Below are 24,204 nucleotides of genomic sequence, written 5' to 3'. Positions count from 1 at the left end.
GTCCTGTGCAGGCCACTCACCAGGGCCAAGACTGGGGTGAGGAAAGCAAGTTGCATAAGGTACACGATTTAAAGAGGCCTTCAGTCTCAGGTGCTGGCCTTGCACTTGCACCACTCTGAGAGTGATGCCTCCTTGAATTTTGCACTCTAGGTGGCTCACTCTTAAGGAGGCACTTGCTCTCAAAATTGTGCAAGTCCGAGTTCAGCACCTGAGAGTGAGCTCTTTCTTCTGTTTTGCACCTTAGGTACCCCACTTGCCTCACCCTGGCCCCAGCCCCGCCACTCCTACCACAATCTACCACCCCTCACTTCAGCCATACCTATGGTCTCATAGGGAAATATCCAACACCAGATGACTGAGGAAGAAAAATTTCAAGTCTAGTTTATAGCACAATATGACATTCCTGACCAGAAATGTACCGTTGTGTTGCAGCCCCATTCAGGATTGTCTCTGAAGAACAGCATTGAAAAGAAACCTTCCCATTGGGAAAACTTCAAGCAGTGTATTTTATAGTTCACTCTGCCTGGGGAGAGAGATGGCTTGTGACGAGGATCTTCAGTGAACTAACAGGCAGTAGCTAATGGTTTAGACCAACAGTCAAGGGCTTGGGAGGAACAAGAGTAAAGATTTGGGGCAAGCTTAGTCTCTACCTGTCCAGAGCAAAAGAGAAAGAAGGAAACCAAAGACTCAAAGAAACTCGTCTACAGGGCAAATAGTCTACATGAACCATGGCCTCAAACTCCTAAAATGAACAAACAAACAAATAACCCAGACTTACTGGACTGGTTGAGACTGTAGAACTCCCCAAGATTATTGCCCTGAGATACTCTTCAAAATTTGAACCGAAACTAACCCCTGAGGTCACCTTGTAGCTAAATAACAGATTGACTCACAAAATAATGAATATCACCTGGAGGTACTGTGCACCTTTAAAAAATCATGTATATGAGACCAAATGGTCAAAAATTACTTTAAAACACAGTTGAGAATATAAGGGGACAGAGAAACTAGATTAATGGAAACAGAACAACAGAACAGAAATAATGAGAATGTTCACACATTGTGAAGAATGTAACCAATGTCACTGAACAATTTGTGTAGAAATTGTTGGATGGGAACCTACACTTCTGTATAAACCTTCCCCAATGCAGTATGATGGATAGCTTTGGTGTGGCCTTTCTTGCCATGGTCTTGTAACTCCCACCCAAGGGATTGAGCGTGACTGTGCAAATAGGGTAATTGTAGCCCACCGAGGGGACTGATCAGGTTTGCCACCCAACTAGACTTAAAAAAGGGAAACAATTCCAGAGCAAAGAGGGTTCCACCACCACCAAGGAAGGAGAGAGTGCCATGGGAGGGACGGTTGGTGTCAGAATTGGTAAAGATGGTAGAGAGAGGAGGTATGTCTGACCTTCGCCTCATACAAATCAGCCTTGGGCTGTTGATCTTGATTTTCTTTCCCCCTTGAGAAGTTAGAGAGGTCAGATGCCACCCCTATGCCATTTTTACAACTGAAAACAAAATATTATTTTTAAGAAAAGATTTGGAGCAAGGAAGTGGAAGGAAAAAATATAATAAAAAATCTTTTGAGGGGAGGTCTCCTTTAAACCAAAAGCAGTTTAGCTTAACTAGTAAAGAATGTCCCCCACTCATCAGTCAGTTTGTCTTACTACAGTGGCTTGTGTGTTGCTGTGATTCTGGAAGCTATGTCACTGACATTTCAAATACCAGCAGGGTCACCCATGGTGGACAGATTTCAGCGGAGCTACCAGACTAAGACAGACTAGGAAGAAGGGCCTGGAGATCTACTTCTAAAAAAGTCAGCCAGTGAAAACCTTATGAATAGCAGCGGGACATTGTCTGATATAGTGCCAAAAGATGAGCCCCTCATGTTGGAAAGTACTCAAATACAGCTGGGGAAGAGCTTCCTCCTCAAAGTAGAGTTGACCTTAATGACGTGGATGGAGTAAAGCTTTTGGCACTTTCATTTGCTGATGTGGCACAACTAAAAATGAGAAGAAAGAGCTGCAAACATCCACTAATAATCGGAACATCCAGAATACTTAATTGTGCTCATGAGGAACCTGTACACAGACCAAGAGGCAGTGTTTGAACAAAACAAGTGGATACTGTGTGGTTTAAAGTCAGGAAAGGTGTGCATCAGGGTCGTATCTTTTCACCATATTTATTCAATCTATATGCTGAGCAAATAATCCGAGAATCTGGACTATACGAAGAAGAATGGAGCATCAGGATTGGAGGAAGACTCATTAACAACCTGTGATATGCAGATGTCACAACCTTGCTTGCTGAAAGCAAAGAGGACTTGAAGCACTTACTGTTGAAGATCAAAGACCAAGCCTCCAGAATGGATTATACCTCAACATAAAGAAAACAAAAATCCTCAATTGGACCAATAAGCAACATCATGATAAATGGCGAAAATATTGAATTTGTCAAGGATTTCATTTCACTTGGATCCACAATCAATGCCCACGGAAGCTGCAGTCAAGGAATCAAATGACATATTGCATTGGGCAAATCTGCTGGAAAAGACTTCTTTTAAGTGTTAAAAAGCAAAGATGTCACTTTAAGGACTAAGGTGCACCTGACCCAAGCCATGGTATTTTCAATCACCTTATAAGCGTGCGAAAGCTGTATAACGAATAAAGAAGACCAAAGAAGAATTGATGCATTTGAATTACGGTGTTGGCAAAGAATATTGAATATATCATGGACTCCCAGAATAATGAACAAATCTGTTTTGGAAGAAGTACACCAGATGTTCCTTAGAGGTGAGTATAGCAAGACTTCGTCTTACATACCTTGGACATGTTATTAGGAGGAACCAGTCCTTGGAGGACACCATGCCTGGTAAAGTAGAGGGTCAGTGAAAAAGAGGAAGACCCTCAAGGAGATGAATTGATACAGTGGCTGCAACAGTTGTGAGGATGGCGTAGTACTGGGCAGTGTTTCGTTCTGTCATGCATAGGGTCACTATGAGTCGGAACCGACTCAATGGCACCAAATAACAACAACAACAGTAAAGAATGCCTGCCTTGAGCATTGTGTTCTTTTAAGAATTATCTATATGGGATCGCATTGACAATAGCAACTTGAAAGATTGGTTAGGAAACTTACGGGGCAGTGAGTTTATGTTAATGGGGGAGGAACAATTTGGAAAACCAGGGTGAGAATGGTTACACAACCTGAAGAATGTGAACAACGACACTGAGTTGTACATGTAGAAATTTTTGAATTGGTGAATATTCTGTCATGTATATTTTTGATGAAACAACAAATATAAATTTAAAAAAATCCTATTGGGCACAGTTCTACTCTGACACACATGGGTCACTATGACTCAATGGCAAAAAAAAAAAATTGGGATGGATGGAGGGTGTACAATTTTTTGTATTTTATGAAAATGATGACCAAAATATTCCACTATAGAAGAAGTTATTAATAATTAGGTATACAAGAGAACCCACTCTGAATCTCAGTCTCCTCCAGGCACCCCAGGGCTTGCTTAATGTATTCCCGAACAAACGGGATAAGAGCTATGGATGGACACAACATCTCACCAAGCCTGACCTGGTTACTATCACTGCAAAGTGTCCAGTTTTCACTAGCAACAATCAACCCCAAGTCCCCTGCTAGATTATAATCCTAGGGGGACGAGTGAGGTGTCTGGTGGTAGGCTTGGGTATGCTTTCTCTGAGCATCAAGCTTCTGCCAATGCTGTCATCCATGGACTTGCTCTGTGCCTTACAACTGGTCTCCCACACAACATTGCTTCTAGCCAAGAACTTACTCTGCAACTTAAAAAAGTAAAACAATGGGCTAGTGTCCTCAAGATTCACTGATCACTCTGAAGCAGCTGACTCTATAGATCAATGGAATAGTGTAGCAGAGACTAATGCTTGTCCCCTCAAATTCATTTTTTCTTCTGAGAATATGGTTGTCCAGCTAAGGACTACATTTCCCAGCCTCCTTTGTAGCTACTTCTCCTCAGTGGGATGTGAGAGAAATTGATATGTACAACTTTCAAGTCATCTTACAGAGCTTGCCTTGAAGTTGTTGTACCCTTTCATTCTTGCTGGAAAGGATTGACACAACTTTGGGAGGTATCTGTTGATTATGGCAGAACTTCCTTGTTAGCCTGAGTTTCCAGATGTCTTCATAGAACACAGCCAGCTTCTGTCCTGTTTGAGCCATTGCATTTTTGGTCTCTTTGTTAGGGCAGCTTAGTCGGTACCTTATGGGGTGTGGTGCAGGATGAGGTATATGCTGTGAGCCGGTGATAAATATGGGTGCTGTTTCTCCTTTAGCCCAATTATATGGGTCCAGAAAGAGGGGATGGCACTTCCCACAAATACCCAAAGATCCCCTCACTTCCAGTGACTCTTGACTCTGCTGGCTTAGGGCTAGAGTCCTCAAGGGAAGAAAGTTCCCACCAGGGGAAACAACAGTGTTTTTCCTGAAGTGGAGGCAGAATTGCTACCTGGTCACTTCTGGTTGCTCATGCCAGTGGGTGAACAGGTGAATGAGAGATTATGGGATTGGCCAGGGTGATTAATTCTGAGTGTCAAGGTCAAATAGGATTTTTCCTCTACACAATGGGGCAAAAGGAAGTATTCATTGAATCAAGGATATTTGCCTCCTAATACTGGATACCTTGGATACCTTGCCTCCTAACGCTGTTATATTCAGTGGTAAAATTTAATGAAGATCACTACAATCCTTTATAAGCAGGACCATCTAGGGCTCAGATCCCTTGAGATGAAGGCTTGATTTTCCCTGGGTAAAGAATCTACACCAGCTCAGGTGCTGGTTGAAGAAAAAAAAAAAAAAGTGTGGAAAAAAAAATGTCTAACATGACAGCAGGACAGGAGGTAAAAGCCACTACTTTTCTTTCTGTAACATGAGGTGTTATTTTATATTTATGACATCCCTCCTTATTTATTTTTGTTTTTATGTATTATATACATATATGTTCTTGTTGTTGTTAGTTGACATTGAGTCAATTTCGACTCATAGCTACCCCGTTCGACAGAGTAGAACTGCCCCACAGGGTTTTCTAAGCTGTGATTTTTACAGGAACAGATAGCCAGGTCTTTCTCCCACAGAGCCGCTGGGTGGGTTCAAACTGCCAGCCTTTTGGTTAGCAGCCAAGCACTTAACCATTATGCCACCAGTTATATATTGAAGAAAATACTTAAAATTTGCATTTTCTTCCACTTCTTATTCCCGTTATTGTATTATTACGTGTGATGACGATTAACTTTAGAATTTAGTCTAGTCTACAGATTACAGAATATTGAGGTAGGATTCCAACAGAACTAAAGGAAGAGTAAAACAAGGATCCTGGACTTAAAGCTGTGAGGTTTTGGATTGTCTCCCTTTGGGGCAAGCTGAATACATTTTTTGTCCTATGAATGATGGTATCTTAATGCTAGGTGGGAGCATTTTGTGGGGAAAGGACTGTAAATTTAGGAAGAAAGACATAGATGGTTGTTGGGCAGACAAAGGAGTGGACTGTAGCAGGCATTTATCATTTTTCATTTTTTAACCTAGAATACCAACACTCTTCCTGTTTGAGGAGACTGTACCCATCAGGGTAAGTATTGATAGAGGGGATTAACCTTTTGGCATAGATGCCTAAGGAGCTATGTTTGTTTTCTCCTCATGTCTAGACATGTGCCCTAGGTTTAGCCAATCAAATTAATCCCACATGAGATTTGAATCTTGAGGGATGGATAAGGATGCTGGGAGAGTTGAGAAATTACTCATAGTGACATTGATGCCAAAAGTCTAGTGATGGAGGTGCCAGCAAGCAGTGCCCTAACCAGGTTTTCCTGTCGTGTGACCTTGGCTGTGTTTCCTGAAACTAATCTTCCTTAATTCCTCAGTCTTCTTGTTGATCCTGTAAACTACCTAATATGTCTGCTATAAATTGTTTTTTCTCCTTAGGTTATCTGAACCCAGACTTACACACGGAGGGACATGGAGAAAATCAAGGACTCAAGGAAGGGGGATATTCTTTGCAGTCCAGGGTTAATTATTCTCTAAATCTTATGTAGGAGAGCAGGGCTTTTGTCCCTATATTGGTTGGAGAGGGATATTGTTTCCTATTGGTCCCTTTTATGGGCTCTGGCTACAGGCTCTGACCCGATGGTCGGGACTGCTGGGATGGGCCATGGACGGTTTCCAGGCCTATGACCCAAGACCCAAAGGATCTGGCTGCAGAATCAGCACCCCTACCTTTACTCCTCCTTCCAAGGACCATAAAGGCAGAAGTGTAGGGAAGGTTCAGTGCTCTGAGGAGGAGCAATCAGGCTGGGTTAGCTTTTCCTTTTTCCAGATTTCTGACTGTTGCAAGGAATGTGAAGAGGGGGCAGAAGAACTCACTATGATGCCTTACAGTTAAGTCACAGGGGTGCTTCCCAGGGACACAGGAGCAAAGGGGGCTCTCTCCTCCACAAAAAGTAGCAGGACCTGGACTCCTCTTTCTTGCCCTGGCCCCATCCTTCAGGATGTAGCTGGCTGGGCCAATTTAGGGGAGCACTCAATGGGGGAGAGGAGGGAGTTAAGGGCGCTGATTCCAGTGGGACCCCATGTGGCAATCATCATCTTTCTGTAGTGCAGCAATGACCTCCCTAGGTCCACCTGGAGCGCCACAGAGCCCAGGACACGACACAAGTAGGACTCGAGTGAAAGAGACTGGGGGTGGCCCTTATTTGCACTCCAGGGCCACGGAAGAGCGTGCGTTCCTCCTTCCAGGTTCTCGCCTTCAAGCCCTGGGTTAATCTCAATTCAAGGGATCCTGCCCCTTCCACGCTTACCCTTCTGCTGCCTCTCCGGGCGGGGCGGGGCGCAGCGCCCCGCAGGGTCAGGGCTGGCCTGGTGCTATTCCTGAGTCTCTGCCCCGCGGCCCCAAGGAGGGAACCCGGGGCAGGGACGGTCCCCAGGTGGAGCCAGAAAGGGCCCTGCCCTCTCTCCCTTGCTCTGAGAGCCGGGGTGGACCCCCGCGGCCTCTGGAGGGGGAGAGATGGGGGGCGCAAAAAGGCTGGGGCGCGGTGCACTTTCCTGCCCGCGGTGGCCTCAGCCAGGTCTTGAGTCCCAGGAAATGATGAAGCCACCAGGCGACCCTAACAGCAGACCTCGCCAGGGCCCGAGCCTCTCTCGGACCTGTGCCTGAGAACCCGAGAATAAAAAGCAAGATGGTCTCGGGCGGGAGCGAGGGCGCCGCCTCTCAGGCAGCCCTCCCAGGCCCGGAGCTGCGCTGGGTGGCGAGATTCCCCCCAGCTCCGCACCCTCAGGCCCACTCCGCGGAAGGAAAGGGCCAGGGGTGGCCGAATTCTCCAGCCGCAGTGCAGGTGGTGGGGTTAGAGCCGCACCACCGGGACCGGGGTTCCAACTTCGCCTGCAGAGTCCTGGCCCCTGGTCGGTGTGAGCCGGGTTGAGGCTCAAGTCTCCAGACTGGCTCCAAGCAGGCGGACGCAGACTGCGTGTTCTTCCAGGCGCTGCCCGTCCCTCTACAACCCCAAAAGACCAAATTTGGGGGGCGGCGGTGCAAGATGCCCTTTTCCTAGGAGAACTGGTTTATATTCCGCCTCCCAGATCCCAGTGGGCTGGGCTTCGATAGAAGAGGCGGTTTCTCACCCGTTTCCTGCTTCTGGATACTTCCAACCTGGCATCCCCCGGCCTTCGAATATCCCCATCTGTCCGGCCATGACACTTTGTGGGGGAGGCGGAGGGGGGCACTTCCGGGTGGCTCACTAATCGTCCTTCCGCGCCCTCCGCCGGGCTCACGGAGCGGCCTCGGCACGGTTAGGCCTGAGCCGCCGGGTCGGGAAAACAAGCTCTTTTCCAGCCCGGAGCTGCAGAAAGCGCACCGAGAGGCAGGCACCGCAGTGCAGGCACCCCTTTGCACGCGGCGCAAAGCTGACTGGAGTTCTGTGAACTCCTGTGTTCGGTTGCTGTCTGCCGGTGACACCCGTGACAAGCAAGGGGGCTAGACGGCCTTTGCAGAGTGGACAGTGGAACCTGGTCCAGGGCAGAAGGCTGCGGCACCTCCCCCAAACTGGGCTTGAGGAGGGAGTCTGCTGAGTTTGTGAAGGGCCCCAGGCCTTCCGAAGGTCTACTTCTTCAGCCCGCCCCTCGCCAAAACACACTCCACCACCCTCCCCCCTATTCCTCCCCGCTGGGCTGAGAGAAGCCACCCTGCCGCCGGCCTTGTGTCGACCAGCGCACCGCCGAGGGCAGCCATCTCAGTCCCCACTCTCCTGAAGACAGTAGCTAGGACGCAGCAGGAACCACGCAGCCCCGCGCTGACCAGGAAGCGCCCAGAGTGTCCAGTCTGAGACACGAAAGAGACAGACGTGGAAGCCTGTGGGTGCGAACTCTCCAATCAGGGAAATGAGTATAAAGAGGTGACTGTGAGTCTGTGAGCTCCGCGTGTGAGGGCACGGCAGGCTCCTGAACAAGTGTGTGAACGGGTGTGAGCTGGTTTTCTCTTGAGAGTAAGTGAAGGTGTGAAAGGAGCATGTGAACGTCCGACTGCGTGCTGCGTGTTCTCATGAACCTGTGGGACCGGCCTCCCGGTCTGCGCAGCCAGGCGTGGCCATGTGTCCACCTGGGGTCAGTTGGGTAAATGCGATCCGCGTTTCCTTGGGCTGGAGATAAAAGTGGGTGAGTGCTGGGGACAAGCAACAGATGTGTAACCAAGGGCTCTCGCGGGAACAAGGGGGTAAATGTGTGGACAAGCAGCACTGCTGTCCCCCTGTGTGATGCACGGGTCAGTCGGAGGGACCAGTGACAGCGTGGGTGAATTTGTACTGCCAACCTTTTAGTTAGCAGTTGAGCACTTAGCTGTTTGAGCCACCTGTACGCGCGGAGGTGCTAGCGCGTGTGTGTGTGTATCTGCCCTGCAGCGGCCACACCCCCGCCGGCGCCTGGGTCCCTCTTGGGCTGGGCAGGTCTCCACCCACCCCGGCTTGGTCTGTACCAGTTTTACGCCGCAGGCTATACCACGCTGGCCCGCCCCAGGGACAGTTAGGCGCCTATGAATGCTGTGACTGGCTAATCTGCCCTCTGCTCTGAGGAGGAGCCGGAAGGGGACCACCTAAATACACACTAGACTCCCTTTGAAACACTGAGAAGGGAAAACTCCCAGCAGGAAAGCAGCGACTCACCTTCTCCTGGGAAGCCAAGGATTTGGGAATGAGGTAGAAGGGCAGGCCCTGGCAGTCCCCAGGATCCACCCCCCCTGCTCCACCCAGCACCATGCCTGCAAAAACCAGGTAACCCACACCCTGGGGCACCCTGCAGGGTTCCTGGAGCGCCGTGGAAGAGTCAAGTGCTTTTATCTGCGTTATCTCATTAATCCCCTCATAAACCCAGGATGGGCTGGCCCTATAATATGGACAAGTAAACTTTGGGCTCCTAAAATTTAAGTAACTTGCCCTAGGTTAGAAAGAGGAGAAACCGGGCTCAAAACTCAGGACAGGGTCCAAAACCACCTCAGCAGCCGCCTGGGAGGAAAAGAAGACTTTAGAAAGAGGGACAGGTGCAGAGGACAAGGAGCCTGGGATCGAAGGGGCTAAGTCAGTAAAAGGCAAAGTAGCAGGAATAAGGCAACCGGGAGTGGTGGGGGACTTTGGCCTGCTGGAGAGTGCATTATTATCAGAAGGGGTATCGATTGTATCTGTCATATTAATTTCTTTAAAGAAAAAAAAATACTCTTGGGCAAATGAAACAAGACTGCAGGCCAGATTCAATGCCCAAGTTTGTGACCCCAGGATTAGATCTCAGACACAGTGGTATTTTAAGACCTTGAACCTCCTCAAAGCTGTATCAGCAGTGCCAGAAGCTTGTTCTAAATGCAGAATCTCAGGCCCCACCCCAGACCTACTGATTAGAATCTGCATTTGAATAAGATCCCCAAATGGTTCTTGCTTACTTTACAATTTGAGACACTGGCAGGGGCTATTTGTATATAAATGAATGCAGCTTATGTCGTGTATAAAAGAGCCTTTTCAGGAACACCTCTCCTAACCCCCTTCCTACTTTATGACCTTGGAGGAGGGGAGGGAAGGCAACCCTTTCTTTACCTATTCTAGGTGAATCTTACTTTCTAAAAAGTCACCGTAAAACCTCTGCTCACCCTCTGACCACCCCCCACCAGACCCTGCCTTCAAGCCACACACCCCCACAGACCGTAACACCCTCTCCCACCCTCCAGCCCAGAGCAGCCTCCCCAGCTACACTATTTGCACAGAATGTATGGAAAAGAAATGAAAGAGTTTTCCTTCCCAGTTCTCCATTCTTTTGTCTATTTTTAACTTTCTGCTGTTTAAGCCCTCCTACTTTTTTTTACCCGCTGGCGGGCTGGGAGACAGTGAAAGTGCATAGAACCCCCTTGTCACCGTGTGGCAAAGGTGTGGGAGAAGGAAGTGACCTCAAAAGCCTGGCAGTGCCTTTGAGTAGGTCAGAGGGGCCCAGTAGACTGATATGGATTTGAGGTGTCTTTCTTGGAGCCATGGGAGGAAAATGGAGTTCCCTAGGGGAAAATGGGGTAGCTCAAACACTTAAGCGCTCAACTGTTAACTAAAAGGTTGGCCGTGCAAATTCACCCAGAGGAGCCTCAGAGCCCTGGTAATCTACTTCTGACAGGTCCCATAAAACCTGTTGCCATCAAGTTGATTCTGATTCATAGTGACCCTATAGGACAGAGGGTTTCCAAAGAACAGCTGGTGGATTTGTACCACCGACCTTTTTGGTCAGCAGCCCAACTCTTAACCACTTCACCATCAGGGCCCCACAGCCACTGAAAACCCTTTGGAGCACAGCTTTACTCTGACACACATGGGTTCACCATGAGCTGGAATCCACTTGATGGCAACTGGTTTTGTTTTTGGTTTAGGAGACAAACACCTAGCCCACCTCCAGACTAAGGGCTCCCTCTGCAAAGCTGCCACCCGAGACAACTTGTGGGGAGGCTGGTGAGGGTCTCACCTTCAATCCTCCCCAAATCCACCCTGCACCTGGGACCGGCCATTCCTCCCAGAGACCCTGGCTCTAGGGTTAGATCTCTGGTTTGTAATCTGGCCCCATTTCTTACCAGCCACGAGCCCTTAGGCAATAGAAGTTAATTTCTCTGGATTTCAATTTTTCTTGTCTAAAAAAAAAAATTTTTTTTTTTTATAAACTAGGGGTAAAAATACTACCTACCTCATAGGGTGGTTGTTAGCAATGAATTATTACTTTTAAAGCCTATCTCAGCGCCTAACACACAGCAAGCGCTCAATAAATGCTGCTTATTAACATTATTAATATCCACTCAGACGAAAAAAAAAAAATTTTTTTTTTTTTTTTCCCAGGCAAGTGGGGGAGCCTCCCCTAAACTCCCAGAGTCCCTCAGACCACAGACTCCCAGTCTCGGCTACAGGCGCCTTTCCCCTCGCGGCCCCTAGAGGGCGCCCGGAACTCACTTGTGCTGGTCTGTGATGAAACCCCAGCTCCAGCTCAGGCTTCTGGGGCCTCTGCAGAGCAGCCGCCTCCAGCTTTTGGGTCCTGCGACTCCTCCCGCAGCAACCGAAGAAATACGGATTCTTGAACCATTGGAACGAAAACTAGGGGGGCAAGAACACAACAGTCTCCCCTAGAGCGCACATAGCGGCGGGGGCCTCGCCCCTTCCCACCCCACTCCCCACATCCCTCTCAACCTTTTCATCACGCAAGGAGGCCGAATTTCCGAAGGCTTCAGGGAGGTAGCAAAGACTCTTCCTCCTAGGCCTTGCTAGGGTCCACCATCACCAAGCCCAACCTCAGGCACTTGGGATCCCGCTGCCGGATCTAACTGCAGGGCTGGGAAATAAAGCGCAGGCGTAGGAAATCCCCAGCACCAAGAGTCAGGCCCTCCTCGGTCCGGGCTGGGGGAGGAGAAGGGGGGAGGAGGGGAGGGGTGACATGTAGGAGCGGCCGCTGGTAGTGACAGGTGTGAGCTTGTGACAGTAACCGTGGACGCCTACAGTGAAGGCTATGTGTGTACATGTGTGTATATCTTCGGCACTGCACACCTGTAGCTCCCGTGTGTAAGGTTACACACCCCCAGTTGATGCATAATTGGAGGGTGTATGCACTGGGTTGTTTGGGTATGTGAGGTTGTACACAGCTGTGCAAGCTATGAGTGGGGGATGTGAGTTTATACACACCTCTCACTCCATATGGGTGCCCGCAACCCTCTTGCACCCCCCACCCCACCAGCTACATCCATCACATATCGTCTTCCAGTCTGCTGTGAGCGAGCACTTTGGAAAACCCGAGATGGCTCCAGCCCTCCTTAGCTTCTTCCTATGGGACTCCCCAGGATAAGGAATCCAGGAGTGGGTGCAGGTGGGCCGGTCAAGGGCCTCCTTGGACCTGGACCCAGCCAGGGCTGAGTGGAGGTAGGCAGCTCCTTGGGTGGGCAGGGAACACCTTGCACTTAGCAGCCCTTTGGAGCCACGTGCGAAAAGCAGTGGCAGCTCCTACCAGTCGCCCAGGCAGCGGCCTGGCCATAGGGCCTCAGGCTTTTAGCTGACAAAACCATGCCTGATGTGCCAAGGAGGGTGAGGGGCTACTCAGAAATTCAAGGGAGTGGACAGGACTGGGGGGCTGCTTGGGAGGAAAAAATGGTGTGGATGTGGGTGTGATGAGAGCAGGAGGAGCAAAGCAGGAGAAAGGGGGCTTCTTCCAGTATCTGGCTGAGGGGCCCTCAGGGCAGCCCAGGGGCCATAGCCCTCCAGCTGTTCTTTAGTATGGCTGCCGCGTCCCAGCTGCTCAAACCTTGCACAGCCCCGAGGGAGGTCCTTGCTTAGTTGGCTCATACACGTGGATCCTGCTTTGACCACATGTAGGTCACTCACACCACAAACAGGGCTCCCATGGGAGTCCTGGGTCAGCCAGGTGTCACCGGGCAGCCCCAGTGCCCACACAACCCCAAGAACGAATCCGGCCACACAAAGGCGCTATTATAGTTAACAGGTTGAACCAGATTCTCTGGGTGCGACCCTCCGCACAGCAGGGCCCCAGGACCCCAGTCCTGCCCAGCTTCTGGGGCCCCAGGCCGCGGTCCACTCACTCTCTCCGGTGGGGCTCACTTGCCACGGGAATTTGGTCTGTGTGGCTCGCTCAAGCCGAGGAAGGAAGAGGGTCCTTCTGTCCAGACAGGTCTGTTATTCCTCTTCTCTTCTCCCCGCATTTTTACACACACTTATTCAGATAATGTGTTCGTTTTCTGTTCTGAACTATCTACATCCTGATCTATCGTTTCCGGCAGGCGCAGTGGAAGGCCAGGAGTCGCGCACTTTCGAAATCTCCCGAGTTCTGGGCAAACCTGGGGGTAGTCGGCCCGACTGTGACCCTCCTCAGCCCTCTTTCCTTCGGTCTCCGCCCCACTCCCACGGAGGCCGCGGGTCCGGCCCTTCTCCGCTAAGGCACGCTCGGAGGACCCGGGGTTCGCCGCTCCCCTCGCCGAGATTCCGTCGCAACGAATTCCGGGTGGAGAGTGGGGAGTCCTGCGCTTTCCCTCAGGGCCGAGGGAGGAGGCTTCACCCGAGCTCCTGTGCCGGCCAGAGGGGCCCGCGGGAGAGCGCGAGCCGGGCCACCGGGGGCCCAGTGAGCGCAGGGTACAGGAAGGCATCTAGGTGGCAGTGGACGCCCACCTGGGCGCCCGTGACCTGCGCTGGGGCCTGGACACGCTGGGTGCCCCCTTCCCCGTGAGGCTCCGACAGTCTGGGCAAGGTCTGAGAGCAGAGGGGCTGAGGGGCTCGGGGCCTGTGACGGGCCTCTGCCTGCTGGGTTGAGTGTGAGCCCCGGGCCGTTTGTGAAGACTGGGAGGCTGGAGACACATTTGGCGGGTGTAGGTTGTGCCCAACGTTGCTTTGCGTTTGTCTCCGCAAGCACGGATTGGGGGGAGGCGGTGGAGGTGAAGCGCCTGGGTTTTGGAGCCGGTTTGGGGCGGGTTGTGTAGAGGTCGTTCCCCCCGCCCCCCCGCCCCCCAGCTCCTCAGCCGGACAGTCTGTGGCCAGAAAATATCCAGAGGCCTCTGGGCGCAGCAACCTTTGGAGGGGATCCCGGGGGTTGGGAGGCAAGAGAAAAGCCCGATTTCCCCTGGGGTTTGGCAGCTCCGCGATGGTGCAGCTCCGAGCACTAGCGGTGCTGCAAGACGCAAATACAACCGAGCCCTCGGCGGCTCCAGGCCGGGTGAGAGCAGAGCGCACCGCCAGACCTGCCCAGGTGGAGGGAGACGAATTCTGCGGCTGTGGGAGCGCCATTTCCGGATTTCGCTCTACCTAACGCTCGCCGCTGGAGCTGGCGCTGGCGGGAGACCCGCTCCAGACTTGGCGCCGCGGCCGGACCCCTCTCCCCTCGCCCAACATTCACCTTGTCAGGGTCGGGCCGGCACCGATGGACCTTCGCGTCAGGGACAGGAGGAGGCAGGCCCAAGTCCTTTGGCCCCAACTCTCCTTTCTTGACGGATTCCAGCCCCAAGAGGGCCGCGGATGAGGGGAAGGATGAGCTTCCCTCCACACCAGGCCTATTTCCCCCTGTGGCTTCCCAGAGTAGCAGGTTGCTGTGCTCTTTGTCCCGAGTCGAAACCCTTGTACGGCAGCCGGGTAGGGATGAGAACGGTGGGGCTCCCGTGTCGGCCGGGTTGGGACAGCTCCAGGAACCCACACCAGCCCCACAGCCCACTTCTAGTTCCTACCGGCAAGGTCTCTCAATTTCATCCCAAATAAAGAGCCTCCTACCTCCACCCCCCACCCCCCACCTCCAGGATGGCCAGTTTCCTAGACCTTACACCCCAGGACCCCTTCAAGAAAAGCAGACCCAAGTGAATTTTGCGTGCCTGCGATTGGCCTAGTAGATGGGAGACTAGGTGTTGCCGAGGTAGCATACCGGGGGTGCCCTTATGGCTGGAGAAGTCACTTTTTTAGATCCCTCCCAGTGTCAGGCCAGTGCTGGGAAACAGGAAGGCCTGCTGAGAGCACCACAGGCTCCTGGCCCCAATTCCTGACTCAGTGTGCCTCAGTCTACAGCCTGATGCCACAGGGCCTAGGTCCCCAGAACTCCTAGCAGAAGTTGTCCCTCCACAGTGTATCTGTACACACCACCTTAACCCCCCACAATTGTGTGCAGTGTTAACGCACGATTATATTCATGCATATGCAGCCATATCCCACAAGGAGTCTTCCACAACGGTCCACACTCCCCACAAAGACATTCATTCCCTCAATTGCACACTGTCACACACAAGATTACACAGTTAAAATACACAGCTCAAACACAATTACATCACATATACGCAATTACACTGATACAGTTACAGGTGACACACAATCACATTCACACATTTAACACAGAAATAGATTCACAAAGAGAAACTAGTATGTTCTCCCACAAACTAATACATAATTCATATGCAATCACAAATACTGGTGATCACACACATATCCAAAGAGACATGATCATGTTCACACAAGGTTACATACACACCACTACAAGCCCAGGCATACAACCAGAGTTTTGATTTGCAATTTAAGCAAAAAACATTTGCATACAATAATTGCAAAACACACACTAAAACACCATTACCCACATTTACTATCAGTAATACCCTGACTGCCCACATGATCACAACACACACACACACACACACACACACTGATCATACTCAAAGACATCCACATCTTCGCAAACACTAGCTCTCCCAGGAGAGAAGCAACTTTGCTCTCCTCCTCCCCTCTGCTCTATCCTCTCTGTCTGTCCCCCTCCTTCTTTTCTCTGTTCAGAGACTGCAGGTCCTGCTCCCCAGGTCAGGCAAGCCCATGACCAGCGGCTACTGCAGCAGCACCAGCCAGCACCAAACACAAGTACATTCAAGGTGCTGGGCTCAGCAAGGAGCAGGCAGCCCGGACTCCGTATCCAGAGGGTTTTATTTATTTATTTTTCACATAAATTACACAAGCACTTTATAAAATGGTTACACAGAAAACACCTTATAAGTGCATAACTTAATCCCCCCACCCCTATGAACAGAATCTGAAGAAATGGGCCGAGTTTGTGAGTTTGTGTAAAAACCTGCCTGTGAGTACCTGGATGCCGCTGGGCTGTGTGATGGGGGCCTGGAAGGCAAGTGACGTTGTTTGCTTTTGTGCATGGGATTGTGTGTCACCGTGTGACCGTGGCCTTGTGTTGGGGGGGCCGTGCTACCCAGAGTGAGTCTGGGTGACCCCTCACCTGTGCCTGGTAGTGAGAGTCAAGGGTGTGAAGGCTGCAATCCTGTGTTACATGTCACCCTGCCATGGGTCCCCCTGCGTGTGGTTCTAGGGTAACACCAGGAGGGACCCTGCCATCACTTCCGTGTGGGCCTGTGGGTGTGAGAGGGACACAGATAGGGGATTTCCGCAAGGCAAGTTCAGATGGCAGTCCTGGGGACCCCAGAAACTCTTCCTCCACCACTCCCCCTACCTCTCTCGGGCCCCAAGTTAAAAATCAGAATAAAAGAAAATAGACGCAAACTGAGGATTCTCAACAGTTCCGGTGGGCGCGGAATTCTCCTGTCCTGTCCCGCGAGCCCTTTTCTTCCTCCGAAGAGAGAGCAGGGCCGCCGGGAGGGCGCGGGCCGGTGCAGAGGGGTGCAGCCTGCCTCCCGCGTGCAGTCCACGGCGGGGAGGGACGCGGGTGAGTCCTGGTTCTGGGCCTCAGCGACCCCTGGCTGGGTTGGGGGTCCCTCGGGGAAGGAGTGCAGTCTCACTCGCAGGCCGACGCCACCGACGTGACGCTGGTGATCTTGGTGGAGTCATCAGACCAGGGTTGCAGGTTCTGCAGGGCGAAGAGCGACGAGTTGTGCACGCACAGCGGATCGGCGGGCAGCGGCTGAGCCAGGCTCTTCTGGAAGGCCTCCTGCTGCAGCTGCAGGAGGATGCGGTTCGCCTGCTGCCTCTCGGCCTCGCGCTCCTCTGCCGTCTGCCGCCTGCACCGGGACAAGCCGCCGCGCGGTTACCCGCCGGGACACCGCCTCTCTCCCCCCCGCCCCCAGGATCCGGGTCCGCTCCGGAGAGAGAGCCTGAGCGGGCACTGCTCCCCTGTGCAGCCCCGAACTCCAGCTCGGCCTCCTTTGACGCAGTACCTTCCCTTGAGAGTCCTGACTCCGGCAAAGTCTGGAAACCAGCCCCCAAAGTGGATGGAGGGGGGATGCCCCCAGGGAGATGGTGTCAAGTCCGTTAGGTCCAAGCCACTGGGGCGTCCATCAACGCGAAGCGCCCATACCCCACTAGCCTTGGACAGTGCGACTAGGGGTAGAAAGGCGGCGACCTAGATGGCGTCCTGCCTCTCCCCAGCCTCGAGGGAGCCCAGGTGCAGTCCCAAGCCAAGGAGCCTTACCCGCCTCACCCTTCAAGGCCAAAAGGCCAGGGCCAGACAGATGCGAGCCGCCTGCAAACCTCTTCTCTCCCTGCTTTCTGCCAACTTCTCACAGGCCTCCGGCCTCTCGCCCAAGGCCCTCGCCCTGCGTCCTGCCGGGGCTCCCGCCCGACGCGGCCTCCTCCGAGGAGGTCTACGGAGGCGATGACTCACTTATTCCATTTAATGCCGCCCCTCCACCCCGTCAACTGAGATCAAACGTCTGTCTCTAAGGTGGACAGACCTAATGGGAGTCCCCGGGGCCTCCAGAAGCAATTTGTAGGCGATCGATGAACCTGGGCGAAGATGGCGAGGGCCTCTTCGAGTGCCGGCCTCCTCTGCGCCTCCCCTTCTTGCCTTTCCGCTCTGTGTAAGTCTTTTGGCCTCTGTCCTCCCTTTCTTTCCTGCATGCCCAGCCGCCTGAATGTTTCTCTTCCTTTACACTTTATGTCTTTATCTCTCGTTTTGTCTCCCCCCACTCTCTTCGTTCTCTCAGAATTAAGGGAATTCGTTTGAAACGAATATGCGGCTGTTAGTCATCCGTTGCATATCTTTATTATAAATAAAACTCCCACAGGCGCCTGTTTTTCTCCTTTCCCCCCTGCAGTGTCTATCTTTTTTTTTTTCTTTGTGTTTTAGTTTCTCTTTTTGCCTGTGCTCTCTGTCTCTCCCCTCCCAACCTCTCTGAAACCCCCACCCCATGGCTCCCTCCTCTCCCCAGGCTGCAGCTTTCAGCAGGCTTTAGGAACACCAGCCCCCTCCACCCCCGTACCAGCTAGCCTTTGCTCTCTCTTTAACTAGCTTTCCAGAGGACTGAGGCCACGTCCCCCAACTCCTTCTCCCGTAGCAGGAATGTTAGGGGGGGCAGACTCTAGGGGCTATGGCTTGCTTTGCAGCCCGATGGGCCGATTCCCCACCTTCAATGAGAAAAAGAGAAAACTCCAATTCCTTCCTCTTGCCCGGAGGACTGCCTGGACGGCGCTAACTCTGGCCAGAATCTCTGCTTTCCCCAGGCGGAGCTCCGGAGTGTGTGGAACCCAGTGAATGGGCCGGATGGGAAGGGTGCCAGAGGGTACAAGTAGGGTGCAAGTGGATGTAGCTGGAGAAAGCGCTAGGGGTATGCGGAGAATAAGGCTGCTTAGGAGTGTGGGGGACGCTGCGTGTCCATGAAGGAGACAGCAAAAACGAAAGACGTAGAAGTATACATATGTATGCGAAAAAAATAAAATGAGTATGTAGTGAATGCAGTCGTGGGTGTGTGACGGGAGTAAGGGAAAATGTATCTCACCCACGCCCATCTGCTCCTAATTGATCCTGCTTTCATGGGACCCGCGAAATGCCTGCTGCAGCCGGTGCAGATTGATTTTCCCCTTCCAGGGTAGGGGCCGGCTGCTCGAGGCCGCGCGTCTGGGGAGGACAGCGTCAGCAGGGCTCAGCCGGGGTCGGGGCTTCATGCGCGCTACCGGAGCCCCGGCTGGAGCGCAGAAACTAGGCGCGGGCCATTCTGCCTTCAGTCTCCTGGAAGCGCAAGTCTGAGCAAACAAAAAGCCCCTCAGGCCTCGCTGAGCCGGGAAGCTCAGACTGCATAGACTGCTCCAACCTGCCTGTTTCCCAAGCAGCGGAAGAGCCCAGCGGCGTCTACACGGGCATAGTGTGGTAGCCAAAAAGCTCTGAAACTTCAGGAAAAACAGAGCCCGAGCTGGAGCTCCCAGTCCCATCCCGGCTGTAGGCTGCCGTAGTTTCCTGCTCCCCAGGAGCCTAGGAGGAGTCTCTGGCTCCTTGGATCGGATTGGGAAGAGGCGAGCAGAGGGAGTGTGTGCACCCCGGGAGGCCCTAGCCGAGAGCCGCCTGAGCCTCCGCCGCCCGCGGCCGCGCCCGCCCGCGCTCTCACCTCCACTTTGTCCGCCGGTTCTGGAACCAGGTTTTGACCTGCGCGTCGGTCATTTTGAGCGCCTTGGCTAGGGCGGCGCGCTCGGCCGAGGCTAGGTACTTCTGGCGGTGGAAGCGCTTCTCCAGCTCGCAGATCTGCAGGCGCGTGAAGGACGTGCGCGGCTTCTTCTTCTTGGGGGGCGTCCGGTTCTGATAGGGGTGACCTATACGGCGTGTTACAGTGAAGGGTGAGAGGGCCACTGGAGCGGGAGACAGACAGACGGCAGAAGCAAGCGGCAGAGCGTCAGGAAGCGTCCCAGGCCTGATACCCCGCGAGCCAGCTAGCGCAGGGGCTGGACCCCAGAGCAGGCGTGTGAGCCTCCGGTCAGCCCTCAGCGCCAAAGCCTCAGCAGGAACGGCTCCCTCCCGCCTTCCAGGCCCTCACGGCTGCCACCACCACAAAGGCCTCCCTAGCCCCCGGCCGGGAGTGCCCAGCGCAGACATGGCCACAGCCACCTCCACTGTCCTCCAGAGGGGCAGGTCTGAGGAGAGCTAAAAGGCAGGCCCAGGTCTCCAGTGTCAGGGAAGCTTCACAACGTTAACAGCCCCTGCTCTGGTCAAGGCCCCCAACCCTGATCCCTGACCTGAGCCTCCATCACACAGCAACACACACAGACACATGACACGCAGCGGCCACAAACTTCTGGATCTACACACCCAGTCAGGCAGACACACAGCCATACAAGCACAACACAGGCACACAGGCAGGGGCCCACAGGAGGCCGGCAAGGAAGGCACCAGCCATATCCTGGCTGGAAACCTCACATGCTTTTCATGCTCCTCCTTCAGGCCTGAAGCAGGTTTGGGTGGGCTGTGGCTCCCCTGGGTATGCCCTCTATGGAGTACCTCTCCCCAGAGATGGGAACAGTAGGTTCTGGGCTGGAGTTCAGTCCATCGCTTCAAGCCTGGCCTGGCCTGGGTGGGAGGAGTGGATGGGCACTAGGCCCAGGCTACTACTTCTTCAGGTCCAAGAGGACTGGGGGGCCGGGAAAAAAAGCTCAGCGGCCCTGGAGTGAAGGGCCCTTGCCGAAGGCCCAGAGCAGCAGTCTTCTCCCTCTGCCCGCCCCCTTCTGCCACAGCCCCAGCGTCTGGGCCCAGGCTCCAGGAGCAGCCTGCCTGCCTGGGTGTCTGCACCAGGAGCAGGGGACTTGGGATGCCTTGGGATCGCCTAGCCGCAAAGCCTAGCTCTGTCTCTCCCACTCTGTGTGCACCCCATCCCATTCCACCCTTGGGCCCTGGAGCCTTGCAGCTCGCGAGCCCCAAGTGGCGCCGGCAGCGGCCTGGGCCTCCTGCCTCTCGACTCTAAGACCCGGCCAACGAACCCGGACTCAACTCGCGGCTGCTTCCCAGCGGGGTTTGGGAGCCTGAACTGGCGACGGAGGGTCGTGGTCCCAGATCCCGGGAACGCTAAGAAGAGTGAGAGGACCGGCAGGGGAATCTGGCCCGCGCGAGAGCGAGACTAGAGAGCGGAAGCCGAGCGCAGGGAGCCAGGGCAAGCGGAGGAGGCGCGAAGCAGCAGCGGCGAGGGCGGCAGCCTGCCGCCGCAGAGTGCGTAATCTTCCCGGGAGCCGTCCACAGGCCGGGGATCGATCGCCGCAGGGGACCTTACATTATTCAAGCCAGAGGGAACTGGGCTGGTCCCGGGGGAGGACGCTGCGCCCGAACAGAGCAAAAGCAAAGCCGGAGCAGTCCCAGGCGGCTCAGCCCGCGCTGCCGCCGCCTGAGACGCAGCCCGCAGTCGGGAAAGAAGGACTCGCCGACTCTGCGGCTTTACCCAGGCTCTGGGTGTCTGTTAGAAGGGCAGCGGAGCCGGGCCGCGCGACGGGCCCAGAGCTTGAAGCGTGAAGTGTGTGTGTGCACAGGGGCGGGAGGTGGGGGAACCTGTTCTTTCCTTGCGCGGGATTCAGGTACTCGAAGAGGGAGCCGTGCCGGCTGACTGGGCCAGAGAACGGCGGCCGGGACCGCAGAATCTGAGTTTGTTCACATCGTGCCCCTTTCTCCGACATTCCTGAACCCCAAAGGCTACTGTAGGTAGCCCCGAAGCTACAGCCCCCTTCCCTCTGCCTGCCCGGTCCCTGGGATCCCGAGGAGGGACCAAGGAGAGCTTCTCGGAGCTGGGGTCCTGGGGGAGAGACCAAGAGGGGCCCCGGATAGGAGAACTCTTAGAGCATGGCCATTCCGCAAGCACAGAGAGGAGGCAGGCGGCTAAACTTGGGGAAGTCGCTAGAGAAGCTGGGCGCCCTGGCGCGCAGTAGGGACTGCGGAGAGCCACCGAGTGAGGCGAGGGTGGCGCACAGCCTGGGGCTCGGGCAGGAGGGGCGCAGCGCGTTGGCCCGACTCACCTGTGAACCTGTCCTTTGTGTATCTGCGGTTACTCTCCATCCAGGGGAAGGTGAGGCCTGTTAGGTTGTTAACGCCCGGCACGGCAGGCACGGAGGGCACGGTGGGCAAGCCGGTAGCCAGGGACTGGGGATGGGCCACGGATCCCGCGAGCGGCCTGTGTGCCGGAACCCGGATCACTCCTGCAGCGCTCAGCGACCCCCCGCCGCCGCCCCCGCTGCCGCCGCCGGGTCCGGGGCCGCCGGCCAAGGCCATGTTCACGTTGTAGGAGCCGGCCAGCGGGCCCATGCTGCAGGCGCCGCTGCCGCCGCTACCGCCTGCTGGGCCACCCGGGCCGCCAGCGCTGTAGGCCCCTGGGCCCCCGACCCCTACCCCGGTCGCTGGGCCACCGCCACCGCCGTAAGCGTAAGCGCCTCCGACCAAACAGCCAAGGCCGTATTCTCCGTCCTGGAGGCGCGAGGCGGGCCCCATGCAGCCGCCCTGGTCCGGGCTGTTGAGGATCTGATCGATGCCGAAGCTGATGGGTTCCGCGTGGCCCGGGTGAAGGTGATGCGGACCCAGGTGTTCCATGCTGGCCCCGGCCCCGCAGGGGGGCCGGGCGACGGCACTCGAGGCTCTGGGCTCCGGGGCAGCGCGCACGGGCGCAGAGGCGACGGCTGCTCCCGGCTGAGCCGAGACTTGGAGGCGAAGTGCGCAGGGAGGGCTAAAGTAGGGGGAGGGGAGGGAGAGAGGGGGAGCCGTATTCTTCCCTTCTCCTGCTGCTCCTTCCCGTCTCCTGGCTGCTCGCTCGCTGTTGACTCTGGGACACCAATCACCGGGCGAAAAAGCCCGGTGCGAGCTAGCCTAGCCGTTTCGGCCGGGTCTCTTCATTGGCTGCGCGAGGAGAGGAGCAGGGTGAATGACAGCGCGGGGGCGGGGGAGGGGGAAAGGAAGGCCCGGAGCGGAGACGGAGGCAGGAGTCAGAGATAGAGGGACAGAGACCAAGGCTAGGAGAAGGAGTTCAGGAAGAGCGAGAAGAGAACAGGGGGAGGCGTAAAAGGAGAAAGAAAGAACTACAGGCGGCTATTCCCAGAGACCAACAGACAGATGGAACCAAGGAAGGGGAGGTCAGAGCCCCTTCCCAGCCTGATAGGAGCCATCCCTCACTTTGAACGAGGCTGAAGGGTGCAGCCCACCAGGCCTCTGGGGAAGAGTGTCCCTGCACAACCGAGAATCCCCCCGGGGCTCAGCTGGGAAACACCTGTCACTCAAACCGGCGATTTACTCCAAACTTCCGGCCTGACTGATTAGAAAGTAGAGGATTGTCTATTCCCCAGGTATGGAGCCCAGGCCCCTGAGGCAGGACGGTGAGTTCAGGCTTGTCCTGCTTTACAACAGAAGCCTAGGAACAGCTGGCTGTATGTTGTTGGGGGAAAAAAAAGTCAACAACCACTCCAACTCAGCCCTTTTAGAGAAACTGAGGAAGAGAAGACTTTTTGAAAGGCAGGCACAACTCAAGGGAGTTGCCTTGAGGCCTGCTGCTGGAGTGCCCATGGCCTCAAGAGCCTCCTTTTCTTTTAAAGAAACAGATGCCTCAAGAAGCAATTCACATAGCAGGTGACTGAATTCAACCTGACTGCTTCCCACAGAAGCCTTTGACTGTGAAGCGAAAGGAGTTGTTTTACTTTTTGAAATCTAGGGGCTTAAGGCTGCAAGGACTGGGAAAGGTGGATCAGGGAAATGCATCCAGGACAAATTTAGGTCTTTTCAAAGTTTTGCTTGTGGCTGACTGGCCTAGAGCCCAGGAGAGAAGGAGGAAACTCCCTTTTTCTGCTTCCTGTCTTTCCCCTCTCTTGTAGGGAAAGGGCTGCTCCCTCCCAAGAGCCAAGCTCTGGAAAAGGCACAGGTTAGAACATTTTCCATCTATTTCTGGTCTACTTCAGGTCAGTTTCAGATTCATCTCACCTTCAGGAGGAACTGTCTGTATCAGGCAAGATGCTAGGTGCCTTCACATTCTACTTATCAAGTCTCCTTGCAATCTATTTGTTTTTGCATTTTTTTTTCCCCTTAAAGAGCTCTTTGAAGGCAGGGAGGGGACTACTCATCTCTGTACCCCCTCAACATGGCCCCAACCCACAACATATGCTCATCTTGGCTGAAAAATGAATGAGTGAATCCCCTTATTCAACAATATTTATCGAGCACCTACTATGTGCCAGGCACTGTTCTAGGCACTGGGAATATGGCAGTGAACAAAGAAAAGGCTCTGTCCTCATGGAGCTTATGTTCTAGTAGGGCGGTAACAAATAAACAAATAAGCAAGTAAATATTTATATATTTAATATATTTATATATAAATGAATCATTAGCTATAAATATATAAAATTATATATAAGATATAATAATATAGCATATTAATATAAATGTCCATCGACTGATGAACAGATAAACAAAATGTGGTATATACATACAATGGAATATGATTCAGCCATAAAAAGGAATAAA

General features: G+C 53.7%; 1 protein-coding gene across 1 annotated transcript; it reads right to left on the bottom strand.

Moving 5' to 3' along the window:
- Window positions 1-16,800: 16,800 nt before the first annotated feature.
- On the bottom strand, window positions 16,801-22,290 carry TLX1 (T cell leukemia homeobox 1). The gene is made up of 3 exons (XM_049855695.1): window positions 21,723-22,290; window positions 19,343-19,544; window positions 16,801-17,023 (listed from the first exon to the last, which is right to left on the bottom strand). The coding sequence occupies exons 1-3, from the start codon at window positions 22,288-22,290 to the stop codon at window positions 16,801-16,803; spliced, it is 993 nt and encodes a 330-aa protein (XP_049711652.1).
- Window positions 22,291-24,204: the final 1,914 nt, after the last annotated feature.

Source organism: Elephas maximus, chromosome 16, assembly GCF_024166365.1.
Source record: "Elephas maximus indicus isolate mEleMax1 chromosome 16, mEleMax1 primary haplotype, whole genome shotgun sequence".
Classification (NCBI taxonomy): domain Eukaryota; kingdom Metazoa; phylum Chordata; class Mammalia; order Proboscidea; family Elephantidae; genus Elephas; species Elephas maximus.
The sequence above is the reverse complement of the archived record's forward strand: the minus strand, read 5'-3'. Positions and strand labels throughout refer to the sequence as shown.

What these genes read in the sequence shown, in the direction of transcription:
- TLX1 (XM_049855695.1), bottom strand. Translation starts at nt 22,290, where the DNA reads ATGGAACACCTGGGTCCGCATCACCTTCACCCGGGCCACGCGGAACCC. An exon ending in CACAAAGGACAGGTTCACAG is followed by an intron (nt 19,545 to 21,722) that starts GTGAGTCGGGCC and finishes CACGCCGTATAG; the next exon opens with GTCACCCCTATCAGAACCGG. An exon ending in AACCGGCGGACAAAGTGGAG is followed by an intron (nt 17,024 to 19,342) that starts GTGAGAGCGCGG and finishes GTCCCGGTGCAG; the next exon opens with GCGGCAGACGGCAGAGGAGC.